Source organism: Agelaius tricolor, unplaced genomic scaffold, assembly GCF_023055355.1.
Source record: "Agelaius tricolor isolate 1412-34295 unplaced genomic scaffold, bAgeTri1.0.p SCAF_18, whole genome shotgun sequence".
NCBI lineage: Eukaryota > Metazoa > Chordata > Aves > Passeriformes > Icteridae > Agelaius > Agelaius tricolor.
The window spans coordinates 15584795-15598968 of NW_027269278.1; the positions used below are offsets into that span (position 1 = coordinate 15584795).

General features: G+C 46.0%; 1 protein-coding gene across 6 annotated transcripts in view; it reads left to right on the forward strand.

Moving 5' to 3' along the window:
* Window positions 1-14174, forward strand: part of NSD1 (nuclear receptor binding SET domain protein 1) — a 60828-nt gene that overhangs the window by 37433 nt on the left and 9221 nt on the right. For all 6 annotated transcript variants that reach the window (XM_071443532.1, XM_071443531.1, XM_071443533.1 and 3 more), the window contains exons 14-22: window positions 716-895; window positions 1217-1373; window positions 1669-1874; window positions 2424-2536; window positions 4900-5169; window positions 6414-6530; window positions 7706-7847; window positions 8257-8363; window positions 11460-11664. In XM_071443532.1, the coding sequence (XP_071299633.1) occupies window positions 716-895; window positions 1217-1373; window positions 1669-1874; window positions 2424-2536; window positions 4900-5169; window positions 6414-6530; window positions 7706-7847; window positions 8257-8363; window positions 11460-11664 (1497 nt within the window). The remainder of the gene's footprint in view (window positions 1-715; window positions 896-1216; window positions 1374-1668; window positions 1875-2423; window positions 2537-4899; window positions 5170-6413; window positions 6531-7705; window positions 7848-8256; window positions 8364-11459; window positions 11665-14174) is intronic.

Genomic DNA, 14174 nt, shown 5'->3' on the forward strand with positions numbered 1-14174 from the left:
CAGAGTCTGTGTCAAAGTTGACTTTTTTGCCCCCGTTTATCAGTATTTGGTGTAGAAAACAACACCCAGGCCAAAAGCCCACAGCCAGCCACTTCCCCACTGAACATTTGTTGACTGGCTGCTGCTTCTCAATGGTCACATTTACCCCTTTTCTCCCACCTCTTCTTCCTGTTCATAGTCTGCTGTGAGGAACTGAAAACTGAACCCAAAAACTTCACATAAACTAGGCCTGTAGGGAAGTCTGAATTGCCTGGAAGTTCTGGAATTTCAGGGTAAAATATGATAAACAAGAGGCAAGTGCTTGTGTTTTCAGAAGCTACATGGATTGATTTCATTATGTGCAGCTAAGCACTTGGAACACCCCGTCTGTAATTACTGTCGGAGCTGATTTAGGAATTATTTGTGTATGATAGGAAGCAGTCCCAGTCTGTGAACTCTTGAACTGTTTCTGCACAGCATGCAGGATATTTTTCACTTCTAAATAATGCAATTTTATCTATGGTATAGGTATTACAGATTTTATAATTTTATATATATTTAGTTATATTAAATAACTTAATAGAAATCCAGTGAGTATATCATGGATGATCTATAAAAATTAAAGGCCAGCTTCCTTCTCCAGAGCTCATTTTGAGCTTAGGTATGAGTAGAGTGTAGTTTGAGCAGGAAGGAGTGGTGGTCCTGCGGGGGCTGACTGTGTGGCTGTTGGTGCCAGGTCGCCTGATGCGCTGCGTGCGGTGTCCGGTCGCGTATCACTCCAACGACTTCTGCCTGGCCGCCGGCTCCGTGGTCCTGGCCTCCAACAGCATCATCTGCCCCAACCACTTCACTGCCCGCCGGGGCTGCCGCAACCACGAGCACGTCAACGTCAGCTGGTGCTTTGTCTGCTCGGAAGGTGAGGTCCCCTGGCCCCAGGGAATGCCCAGCCCAGAGTTCATTACAGAGGACAGAAGCTTTTCCCATTCCCAATGTTCCAATGGGAATTGCAGAGAGCAGACTGCCTCCCTAGCTTTCCACATTTAAGTCCAGCTTCAGACGACACATTTTTTTTGATTTCTGGATTCTTAGAAAGGTTCTTTTTTTACGGGGAGTAGGGCTCAACTTTTGAAAAGGGCTTGCAGGAGACTATCATTCCTTTTTTCCAGGTCTGTCTGGAAATGGGGAGTGCAGGGCTTCTGCACAGGGACTGATAAACTTCTCCTATTTCTCTTTGCAGGGGGCAGCCTTTTATGCTGCGAGTCGTGTCCGGCTGCATTTCACCGTGAGTGTCTAAACATTGAGATGCCAGAGGGAAGCTGGTATTGTAATGATTGCAAGGCAGGCAAAAAGCCACACTACAAAGAAGTAGTCTGGGTGAAAGTTGGGCGCTACAGGTAGGTGAAGTTAGAACAGACTTGTCCCCGTTCCTTCTTCATGCAGTGCTCATGGTGGTGGAGGTGAGGAGCTGCTCCTCTCTGCAGGGCTCATTGCAGCAGGCCTCTGCATTTTTTTGCATGCACATTGCTCATAAAACATGAGCTTTCTTCCTCCAATAGCCTCTTTTCTCCCCACCAGCCTTGCTGGTAAGCCCTCACACACTTTTTCCCATGTCTCCATGCAGTAGCATACTTTTGAGGTGGCTGGAAGTGGGGAAGCCAGAGGTTTCATCTGCCCTTTCCTTTGCTGCAGGTGGTGGCCAGCTGAGATTTGCCATCCTAGGACAATTCCTGTCAACATCCAGAAAATGAAACATGACATCGGTGAGTTCCCTGTGCTGTTCTTTGGCTCCAAGGACTACCTGTGGACCCACCAGGCTCGTGTGTTCCCTTACATGGAAGGTGATGTCAGCAGCAAAGACAAGATGGGGAAGGGCGTGGATGGCATATACAAAAAAGGTAACTTGTCTTCATCCAGGGAAGTACATGGTCTTACCTTCTTCATTCCTCTTTGGAAAAGTGCCATTCATGTAGCAGAGAAAAATGTCTTCTTATAACTGAGGTGAAATTGAATGTGTAGAATGAGCTGCTGCTTATGTAACATCCAGCGTGCTCAGAGTGTTTGTTTGACTCCCAGAGAGGGAGAAGGGTGTGCAGATCTCAAATCTTTGTCCAGATCTGACATAGCATCTCAAAATTCAAGTGAGCTGCTGCTGTGTCAGATTCCCTCTGTGCAATACAGTCATTGTCTTGATATAAAAGTGTACTTGAGAGCTGTGGATGTAGCTGCCTGGCATCCCTGCCCAAGAGGGCAGGCAAAGATAGCCAACAGATGGGATGCTTCATCACCCATGAGAAGGCCCTTGACTGTAATTTCTGCACTTCCCTGCTGCATTGGCCTTTTCTTCACCCTCCTCTTGAACCTTGTGAACACTGGGTAGACAGTGGCTGCCCAGCTCTGTGTGAGCAGAGGGAATTCCTCATAACAGAGCCTGTGGTCTCTCTTAGCTCTTCAGGAAGCTGCTGTGAGATTTGAAGAATTGAAAGCACAGAAAGAACTGAGACAACTTCAGGAAGACAAAAAGAATGACAAGAAACCTCCTCCCTACAAACACATCAAGGTGAGGGGAGGTGGTGGGGGGCAGGTGCGGAAGAGAAGTCTTGAGCTCTGGTGCAGGTGATTTACAGGTATACAGAAACATTTCTGATGTTTGGGTGTCTGGCTGTTCTTGAAGATTCCTTTGATCCTCTCTTCATCCTCAGCAAGCTGGGCTGCAGTAACAGAGGTGCTCTGGTTTGCTGGAACAGATCTGGTCATGTCTGTGCTGTCTGTGTCAGTTGTGTGGTCCAAAGGAAGTGTCTCTGTACCTTGAGAACTCTGAGCAAAGCTGTGTGGAGGGTGTGGTAACCCACAGTATCTTTTATTGTCTGCTATTGTTTTCTATCTCTTTCTGTATCAGTTGGTGACTGAACAGAAATACTGAAGGAGGTGTACAGGCTGCAATATCAGCCCTTTTCCTCTGTTTTGGGGAGCTATTCATGTTAAGGGCTGTTAAATATTATTGTTATTGTTGAGTTAGAATTGCAGCAGCAATAGCTACAGGATGGAGGTGACTTGAGAAGAGAGCTGAGGCCAAGCATGTGCCTGTGTCTGAGAAGTGGATCCCAGCTGACCAGAAACCCATTGACTCAGGGACTGTGTTCTTTTTTTACTGCTTCTGTCTGCTCCTTCCCTTTCTATGTGGCAAAATATGAAAGCTTAACTGATTTCTGGCACTTTTTGTATCTAGCTAGGATTTTTAAGCAGGTAGGTATATCCTGCATGAGTTACTGTGTGGTGTAAAGAGCACAACTGAATGCTGTGGCAGCAGTATGGGCCTGGCAGCTTCAGTGGAGGAAGTAGTTTCTCATTATAGCTATTTTTAGGCCTCTCTGGCTACAACATGAAGGAACTTTGAAGCAGTTTAGAGCCTTTGAAAAACCCTTTTATATAAATAATGACGGTTGTGGTCATTAGTCATGGCAGCTCTTCTGAGGTCTGGGTGCAAGCTGTTTGTCTCTCTGAAAGCAAAGCAGTTTGCAGGAGCAGATGGTGAACTGGAGAGGGCTTCAGGATGGAATGGCTGAAGCTGTTTGTGTCCACTCCTTCTAAGGAGATCAGCCCCTCGAGTCCATCCCAAGGAACACCCACATGAGAGGCTGCTGCAAAATGTACTTGGGATCCTTCATCACATCAAACTTGTAATGAGTCCAGGCATTGCCCTGTTTTGGTTTTTTCCCAGCAGTGTCTCACAGAATAGGGCAGGTGTGTGCTGGGCATATATGGTGTGCAGTGGCAGTGCTAGAAGAGTACCAGTAGTGGATTGACCCAATCCTGTGAGCCTTGCCACTCTTGATGAGTCTGGGTAAGAGATGGGAAGCAGCAGAGGAGAACCTGAGTGACAAGGAAGGCTGGAGGTGGGGTGCAGTTCTAGGAGGAAGGTGGAGGAGACTGTGTTGAAGTGATTAATGAGGGGTTTCTGCAGGGTTTGTGTTTAAACAAAGGGGGATTAGGACTGGGCCAGCCTCAGACAGGCTGTCAGTGTGGAAACTCTGTGGGTGGGACTAGGTAACTTAGACGGAGGCCGGAATCGTTTTGCTAAAATCCCTTCTTTTCATGTTCTGGGAGAGGAAAGTGAGACAATGGTTCATCAAGGGAAAGAGCAGCAAGGAGCTTTTCTTCAGTGTCTCTCTCCAAAGTCCTGACTCTCTGTTGCCTGCTTTTCAGCGTTTGCTGCCTTTAACCAAACCCCAAGGACGCAGCTCATGCCACAGACACGCCAGTCGCTTCTCCACCTGGTGCTGCACTCTGCTTCCTCCTGGAGCGGTTTTTTGAGAGCTCCTTGGCTTAACTCTGAGCTCCTCTTTGGGCCTTCCAACCCCAGCCTTGTCTGGTTTGGCTTCCATTTACATCTGCAGGACAGTTGGGTAGGGAGGTAACTGCATGGTAGGCCTTCTGTCACACCTGTGACAGCTGAGAGCACAAACCAGCTTGAAGGTAACATTCAAAAAGCAGGGCAGTAAGGGAAAGCTGAGGAAAAGCATCTGACACTCAGACTGGAAAAGGTGCAGTTTGATGCACAAAGTGGTTTGGTGCTGATCACAGGGATGCTGTGTGCCCAGCAAAGCACTGAGCTGGATGTGGGCTCAGTGATGATGGGAGGGGGACACTTGGCAGCCTGTCACCTCTCCAGGGTCACAGAATACACACTGCACACTGCACCGGGTGATGCTAACGGGGAATCTGCATCCTCCTGAGCTCTTTACTCTAACCTTCTGCCTCTCAAAATAGCATTCCCAGGAGTACAGCTGTGCCTGTACTTGTGTCCTTCTGCCCCTCGCTGTCACTAAGTCACTGCAGCTCATAGGCAAGGGTGGAGTTCAGAAATGCCTGTCGGGGTAACCTGTAGCTCCCAAGAGCTCATGTCCCTCGTGTGCATTGAAGGTGAACCGGCCCGTGGGGAAGGTGCAGATCTTCACTGCAGACCTGTCCGAGATCCCGCGCTGCAACTGCAAACCCACGGACGAGAACCCCTGCGGCCTGGACTCGGAGTGCATCAACCGCATGCTGCTCTACGAGTGCCACCCCCTGGTGTGCCCTGCTGGGGAGCGCTGCCAGAACCAGTGCTTCTCCAAGCGCCAGTACCCCGAGGTGCAGATCTTCCGCACGCTGGCACGAGGCTGGGGCCTGCAGGCCAAAACGGACATCAGGAAGGTACCTGCGCTCCTTGTGTGTCGTTTTCTCTTGTTGTTTCTCTCTTGATCGCTCTGGGTTTGAAAACTGGGTTTCTTGCTGTAGAATGCCATTTAGAAAAAAATTTGAATTTAATCTTTGCGGTCTTGACAAGAGTGTTTTGGGTCAGCTGACCGGGAAAATGATTTGCATGTCCCACAGGGTAAGAAAGGTGATTGCTTGGTCAGTCTGCTTGTAAGAACAATGGGACAGCGCTCAGGATTTCCAGATGGGGAACAGTGATTATTCCTCCCCCCTATTCTTGACTAACCAGGCTTATCCAGCATGAGAATCTTGTGTCAGAAATAGAAACCAGGGCTTGGATCTTAAAAAAGGGCAGTGTCTTGGACATGGCTGTTATTGCTGCTGAAACTGATTATCTCCACCTAAAACACTTGTGTTTTTTAAATGCAAAGAGCAGCAATTCTTTGGACACACATCTGTGCTGAACGAAGAAGGAAGAATGTTAAATCCAAAAGAACCCCAAACATGATAAAGTGAAACAGAGGACTGTTAGCTTAGTAAGAGAAGAATGTCTGAAAAGGGAGTAGTGGTGACATTAGAGGGAGGCCTTGATAGAAGAGGCAAAATGTGAGTCTGTCCTGTTGAAAACTTTGCTGCCTGCTGTGCCATAAGTGAAAGGATATTTCTGCCATTCCATGTGCTTGTTTCACTTTCAGCAGACAGTCTGGAAACAGAAACACTCAGTTATTTAGTGGGGGGACCTATTAGCCCCACTGGAGCAGAGCTGGGGTTCTCTTTAATGGCTGGAGTACAGTCTCTGCAGTACTTCACTACAGGAGAACTCCTGCACTCACTGCAGGAGCAGGTGCTCCAGGTGCATCCTGCTGCTCCATGTGGTTGGTCCCCAAAGGGATATTGTTTTCATCTGGAATGCAATTAGGGCAGTGCTTTGAGCTTTGCAGCAAAGTGCTGTTCTTGTGGTTAACTTCTGTGCTGTCCCTGGATGCTAATTCTTTCTTTGGCACAAAGAATAACCTGATGGTCACAGTTCTTTATTTAATTTATTTTGAGTTATTTGAGCATGTGAAACAGATGTATGGTTCAGGGCTCTTGGTGAAGGTTACAGGCCAAACTGGCTTCAGAGCACAGGGAGAAATTTTTAGGAAGGAAACAGGAGCTAAGTTCTAGCAGAAAGGTGGACATCCCTCCATCCTGCAGATAATTTGTCTTGTCTTATCATCTTGTTGTTTTGTGTCTGGCAGGGTGAATTTGTTAATGAGTATGTTGGGGAGCTAATTGATGAGGAGGAGTGCCGAGCCCGAATCCGCTATGCTCAGGAGCACGACATTACCAATTTCTACATGTTGACACTGGATAAGGTATGTGCAAGGAATCTCCTGCCAGCATCCTGAACAGAAGTAAAAAGATGGAAAAGAAGGCATGATACTCCCATCTAGCAAAAAGGTGCTAAGCATTGCTGATGAGCTGGTCTGCATTTCCTCTGAAATGACTAAATGAATTAATGTGTAATAGAGAAGCTTCAGGCTGGATTTCAGGGTTAGGAGGAAAGTCTGAACAGGCATTGCCTGAGTTTGTTCAGAAGAGGTGAGGACAGTTGTCTGAGGACTGCAGATCCTACTTCAGCATAAGAGGCTGAATTTGGGAACGTGGGGATCCTTCCCAGCAGCTGAACTTTGGAGAGCCCAGAACAAGGTTGGTGTGTGCCAGAAGAGGCATGTAAGTTATAGGCACAGCAAGACCTTCATCAGAGTTCAGATCTCAGGTCTTGCTGTTCTCAGTAGACTGATGGATTTAGTTACAGCCACAGGATCCCCAGTGGGTCCTGCAGGCCAGGTTGTTACTATGAACTCCTAATTTTCAGAGGTTTAAGTGATTGTGTCAGCTGCTTTCCCCACTTTGTCACTCAGCGATGGAAAAATGAGAAAGAAACCATGACAGACATGGGGAGGAAACTGTAGAGTGTGGGACAGGATAACAGTGACTGCTTTGTCTTTCCCCTCGTCCTGCTGCAAGTTCACACTGACCATATCTTGTTCTCCTTGTATGGCTGATGGGGCAGACCCAAGTGTTAATATCTCCTGATTGCTACAAAAGCAAATCTCAGTTGCAGCTTCCCTCTCTTCTCCAGCCCCGTAACAAGCTGTGCACCAGTGTACCTCAGCTTACACACTCTTCCTGTTTTCCTTTCTATACACAGACATGTAAAAAATAGGAACTGCTATTTTGCTTTTAAGCAGAAGTTGGGGCCTGGAACCACAAGCGCTTCCTTGGAAGTGTGCTGGGGTGTTTATCCAGTACTGATGCCACAGGGAGGCTTTGTTTTCCAGAAAGCAACAGTGGCAGTGTCCTGGCTGTTTGGGAGAGTGTCTTTGTCCCTTGAAAGTCCTGTGTCTTTGAGGAGAAGGATGATGGCAGGAGGCTGTACTGCCGTGTGATCTGCCAGCACTGGCCAGAGGCCTCAGAGCTATTTGATTGCTGCAGATGATAGATGACTGAAATGTGGTTTTCTGGGTTTTTTTTTTTGCAATTCCAGGATCGAATCATTGATGCTGGGCCAAAGGGTAACTATGCTCGGTTCATGAACCACTGCTGCCAGCCCAACTGTGAGACTCAGAAATGGTGTGTGAATGGTGACACTCGGGTCGGGCTCTTCGCACTTGTAAATATCAAAGCTGGTAAGGAACACCCTGTCAATGCCTGCAGTAGCCTCGGGGGTTCTGTAAGGAAAAGGGAGGGTTTGTAGCTCTCTGGAAGGGGATTTAATTTTTATTTTCATTGGGATATTCATGAGGCTTAACAGCAGCACTAACATAATGAAACACACATGGTATCAGTGGAGGTTGATACAGGGCCCTGCTACAGGATCAATGCCCTTTTTAGCTGTAAAATGTGGTAGGGGAGAGGGGTTGCACTGAATTTTCAATCTACCCAGATCTTTGGGGAGATTAATAGTTTCGTGTCCTTGGGTAGTGGTGGCAGTCGCTTGTGACATTGTATTTAAAAAGTGCTTTTATTTTATTAGTAGAACATTCTACCCTGTAATTCATTAACAACTTGCTTGGTTTTGATCTGCTTTTGTGCCAGGGACTGAGCTGACTTTCAACTACAATCTGGAGTGTTTGGGAAATGGAAAGACCGTTTGTAAATGTGGTGCCCCAAACTGCAGTGGCTTCCTAGGAGTAAGGCCGAAGGTATGATGCATCCTTTAAGCTTTTGTTCTTCCAAATTGCCTCTTTGCATAGATGTGTATCAATCATTGGTTGCAAAGGTTTCTGGTTGGAGATCATTTAAGTCTGGCCATGGGAACAGTGCTTGAAATGAGTTAAATATTTGAGTTTTTATTCTGAGAGCAAGTCTTAGTCTTCAGTTATCAGAGTTGCTATAAATAATGACAGGAAGCTTTATTTTACACTGAAAGAATAAAAGAAAGAGGGTGAGTTTTTTACATTTTTTAAAATTTTCTACTTCTTATCATGACATTTTCCATAGCACTAGAGGAGCAAAGGACAGGCATGGGAAAGATTCATTAGATAACCAAGAAAACACAACTCAGCCCATTTCCCAAAGTAAAGGCTCCCAAAGTAAATTATGAGCATGCATGGAAGGCCAGCAAACTCACATTCCTTCACACTGAAGTTGCTTTAGAGCCAGAAGGCTGCTACCTTACCATCTATTCTGCAGTAAAGTTCTTGGTTTTATTCAGATTTTTATGTCATCAAACAGACATAAGAAATCTGCCATATCTATAGTTGAAAAACCACCAGCTTTTAGAACTCACTGACTTTTTGAGGGCTTCGTTTTGTAACTGTAATATTGCAGTAATAGGAATTGATTTCAATTACCTCCTTGTGTGAGCTGGTTCTCACTGGGAAAAGGAAATAACAGGAGCAGTTGGCCGAGTTCCCAGCTGTCACCCGCTAAATCTATGTCTCAGCTGTTGGTTTGTTACAAGTGCCTCCCCAAATCAGCCTGTAATCCCTCTGCTCTGGCATGTGGATCCTGTCGTGCCCCCAGTTAAGGGTTAAAAACCTCCAGCAGCACAGTTGTTGAGCCCCATCAATATATAGGGAAGGTTTTATGAATTCTCCAGAGATTTGTTCTTCAGAAAAAATTAACTTACAAAAATAAAAAATGGATGTCTTCAGAAGCTGACAGATAGGGGGAGTGGCACATCTGATGTATTTAGCTCCTTTTCGGGTTGCAATTTAAAGTTCAATTGATTTTGTGCTGCCCCTGTGTTATACATGGTTTGACTGTCATTTTTACCTTGAAATTGCATGTTGCATGATGGAAATGAGAGAAAGGTGCCCTTTAGTTGGCATTCATGTTCCATTGTGATATCTGAGGCAACTCATTCCATCTTGATGAGATGGGCTAAGAAATAGTACCGAAAAAACAATACCTTGGGGTGGCTTTTTTTAAAAAATTCTTCTCACAATAGATGCATTTTTAAGCTTGCTGAAGATACAGCAAGACAAAACTGATTATACTCAAGTTCACTCTTAAAAGTGCCTTCTAACTGGGAGTGTGGAGGAATGTTTGGGAGTCTATGGTACTGCAGGGAGCAAGTGGGAATCGCTTAGTCCAGCTGTTAGACCTCTCTTAGACATTCAAATTAGCTCTGAAGGGATTTTCTTGTTCTCTTTGTAATTAGATGGCTGAAAATCGGTGGCATAGTTTAGATGGAAGCGTTTCAGTGCCTGCATTTTTAGTGATAAGAAAGGCCTGGCTTGTCCCCATTGTCAGGGGGAAGGATGGTATGAAAGCAGAAGTATCCACGTGTGAAGGGGAAGGAAACAATCAAGAGATGTAACTCCTTGGTGACAGGAAAGCTGGATAGCCAACTGCAGAGTTCTGAAATTGTAGGTCTGGAGACCAAGGTTTTTAAATGTTTTGGTGATGAAAATATTATGCATGGTACTTTTGCAGAATAAAAGATGTAAAAATTGCTTCACAGGCATTGTCTCAGCACACAGAGATATCCTGCATGGAGAACACATATTTGAACACAGAGATGTAGAAAATGGCGCAGAATTTAGCTCATGTCTCCTTAGATAAACTAAAGTGATGGTGCTTTGATAAGGTCAGGACTGGGTCAAGAAGCATCATCTTTGTAGAGCTGAGTGTTCCACACAATGGGAGGCTCATCCTGGCTGGAGGGGGAGTTGGAAAAGCAGGGTTGGAGGAAGCCTTAGGCCAGAGAAGAGAGCACTTGAACCATTTAGTTGCCTGTCCTGGGTCCAGTTGTAGTTACTTCACTACACAGATAATTTAACTCTGCTGATGATGCAGAGTTTGGTTGTCATTGCCGTGGGAGAGTGAGAGGATGGGGCAGTTGCAAAGGAATAACTGAGTGTAGGGGGAATGGAGGTTGGATATTCCACAGTTCACACCTGGAGAGGTTAACAGCAGAAACAAATCCACCATGAGAAGGTCGTGGCTGGGCAGTCGTGGTGGAGAAGGAGCCACTGTGCAGCTCAGCTGCCCCAGGACTGAGCTGTGGTGTGACACAGCTGAGGAAAAGGCAAATGGGGGCAGTGCTTTGGGGGAATTCCCTGTTCTTTTGGCTAAGTGTTGATGTCTTTGTACAAGGTGCTATCTGACATAGCATGTGTAATTCTGTAACTTTATTTGGGATAAATATACTCAATAAGGGCAGAGAAAAGCCGCTGGGAAGACTGAGTGTGCAGACTGTGAAAGTTTCAGTTTGCAAGCAGGGGAGTGTGTCCCAGAGGTTTCTTCAGGGAGATGGAAAAGCTTCAGATGTTGAACTTGATGATCTTGGAGGTCTTTTCCAACCGTAAAGATTTTGTGATTCTGGTGCAAAAGAGCAGCATTGACACAAGAACAAATAGGTCTAAACTGACGACAGATAAATTCATACTGAAAATGTAGAGGGAAGTGGTGAATGTGAAAAAGTGCAGGGAGGCCCTGAATAGACTCTTTATGAGTCATGTGTGCCAGGAGACCTGACTGCTTTGACCTGAAGAGTCTGGGAGAGGTGGCATGAGCTCAGTGACACCAGGCAGCCCCAGCTCCTCATTCTGCTGTGACTAGTCATATAAATCCCATGTCCAGTCAAGCTCTGCTGCATGACTTCCAGGCTCTTTCAAAATAACTGGGAGCTATTTGCCGTAGTAACTTGGCTGCCAAATACCAAGCAGCACTAGACATGCAGCACAGGTCTCAGGTATAACTGTGGGATTTGTGTCAGCAGGGTTTGCAGCAGCAAGGGAGCAGATGGATGGGGCAGAGCCCTGTGTTAACCAACATCTTTTCACCCCCAGAGCCAGCCCAGCCTGAGCGAGGAGAAGTCCAAGAAGCTCAAGAGGCGGCCGCAGATGAAGCGCAGGTCGCAGGCGGAGGTGATGAAGGAGCGGGAGGATGAGTGCTTCAGCTGTGGGGATGGAGGACAGCTGGTCTCCTGTAAGAAGTCAGGCTGCCCCAAGGTGTACCATGCTGACTGCCTCAACCTGACCAAGAGACCTGCAGGTCAGTGCTCTGCACAGCTGGGCTCTGCTTGGCTCACATTGTTGGCTCTGGGTGCCCTGGGTGCTGCTCGTGACCTTGCACTCTATTCACAGCTTCTTAACTTTTAGAGAAATCTTTCTCACTTGAGCAGATCTTGGTGCCCAACCAACCCAGCCCTGGTTTGCACCCTACTGTGACGGCAAAAAGTTTGCTGAAGGGGGAGTTGGTCCTTGCCTAAGAGATGGTGCTTGTGAACTGACCCCATTCTTGGGGCCTAGCAGAGCATAATCCCAACAATACCTGAAGTATTGGTCATCACACTGGCTGTTTTCCCAAAGTTGAAGACAGTTGTGAGATCACTGGTGAGGAGAAGCACTACTGGAAAATAGGAGTTAGAAAAGAATCTCTTAAATGCCTGAATAGCCATTAGTTCATGCATAAGAGAACAGTACCAAAGCATATTCTAGTTTGTGGTGAAATTAGGGCAAAAATTTGAAATAAAAAAATACTCAAAAAGTACAGTCCAGCCTCCAGCTTGTTCCCCTGCTTTCCATTTGCAAAGTATCTCCTAACAGCCTGACTTAAAAACACTAAGGATTGCCAGCTCTCTGATACGTTTTTTTACATAGTGGAAGATTGTTGTCTCAGTCCTTTTCCGGCTTGTACAAACATAGCCTCAAGTTTTTATTCTTGATCTACTCTGGACTGCGTCCCACTTGCCTACACATTTTTTTTTAAAACTGGAATCAAGTATTTTAACAGCACTGCAGCCGAGGCCTTACTTACTCTGACAGAAGAGAATAATTACATTTTGTTTTTTACATAAAATTTCTTCAGAAATAATGTTTTACTTGTTTTGTAAAAATAACTTATATTGATGTGATGTTGATGGTTTGCTTTATCCTTCTTGAGTTTTCATCTTGATCCTTTTCTCATATTTATTTCTTCCTTTTGCAATCCTGTTTTGCACCTGTCTAATTACACCTTGTTGGTGCAAGAGCATTTGTCCACTTTAAATTCTGAGCCTGTCCAACTGGATTTTTGCAGTCCCTTACAGGCTCGATGTTATCTACCTGTATCTGTAAGAGTATTTGCTGTTCTGCTTTCAGAAATTTAAATTATTGTACAGATTAAAATACATTCCTGAAGGGTGTAATTTGAAATGCCTTCTCAGTTTGCCACAAGACCATTAATAACTGTTTTTAGAGAATGATTTTCAGTCAATTGTAGCAATTTTACACTTTTTACACATAGCCAGTGATTTTCATAGCCTGCTCCTTGGAGTATCATTCAGGACATGAAAGGTTCAGCACTTTCTACTTCAAATGTTTCCTCTGCCATGGGCATTGCTGTCAAGTAATTGGAATTTCCTGCTTGTTTGCATGTTTGCTAATTGTGTGATCTTACTTCCAAGAGCTCTGGGCTGTCCCTGGAGAGGGTGCTTATTCATTAGACCTTTTTTTCCTGTCAAAGACCATTAGAGTGGTTTGAAAGGATTTATCCTTTCTGCAACAAAGGAGCAGGTTTTGACTTTTTTATTTTCCATCTGTACAAATGACCTCTATAAGAATGGTCCCAGGGTCTTTGCATGTTGTGTGGCTCTCTGGGATGCTGCTGGTGCAGGGGGAGCAGTGACAGCCTGTGCTGCAGCACCATGAGCCAGGAACAGGGGAGACCATGGGAAGTGTTAAACATCCTCACTTGGAAAAAAATGCTGAAAAATTGGAAAAGACACATAAGAGCAGTGTGCATATTTTGAGACTGGAACAGAAGCCTTGGACTGGCTTCAAAGGAGGGGAAAAACTGACTACATGTTGCCTTCAACCCCAGGGGAAAAGCAGCGTGAGAGAGGGGAGTGGAGAGCTGCTGTTGCACAGGTCCAGGGAGCAATGCCCACAGCTGCTCAGTGCTGTGCTGCAGGAACCAGCCTCCCTGGGAAGGAGCTGTAGCCACAGGTCTGTGGGCTTGGTTCAGGCAGGCTGGGAAGTGCTCTGGCCTGACTGGTGCCTATGGTTGCCCTTTGGCTCAGAGCTCTGTACCAGGGCTGCTCTGCAAGGAGCTGCTCCCCACAGCAAGGCAGGGAGCAGGAGAGATGGGGGATATAAGGTGCTGGGAGAGCACAGAGGCAGGAGGGGTATTTGGAAAAAGATCTTTGCTCATCCTGTGGTCAGGAGCTCAGCGTGTACCTGGTTGTGTCCATGAACTGGAAGCATTTGGTAGAGCCAGACACAACCTTGGCTGAGGGAGTAGGAAGCTGAGCCAGTGAGGTCATCTACAAGCGAGAAAAGCAGCAGTCTCTGAAGTGTAATGTTGTGTTTTGCCTGCTGGTGGTATTGGTACTGAGGGGCAGTAGGTTGTGTGAAGATGGAGCTGCTGAGGGAGCAGATTTGTTTTATCGTGGCCATACATGGCCAGAGGTTAAGGATGTGCCTTTGGGTTCAGAGACAATAGAAACTTAGCCCTTGTGATCACTGCTCTCTCACTTCTTCTTTCTAAAAAACAGGAAGGGAGGTTTTTGACCCAAAATTAAA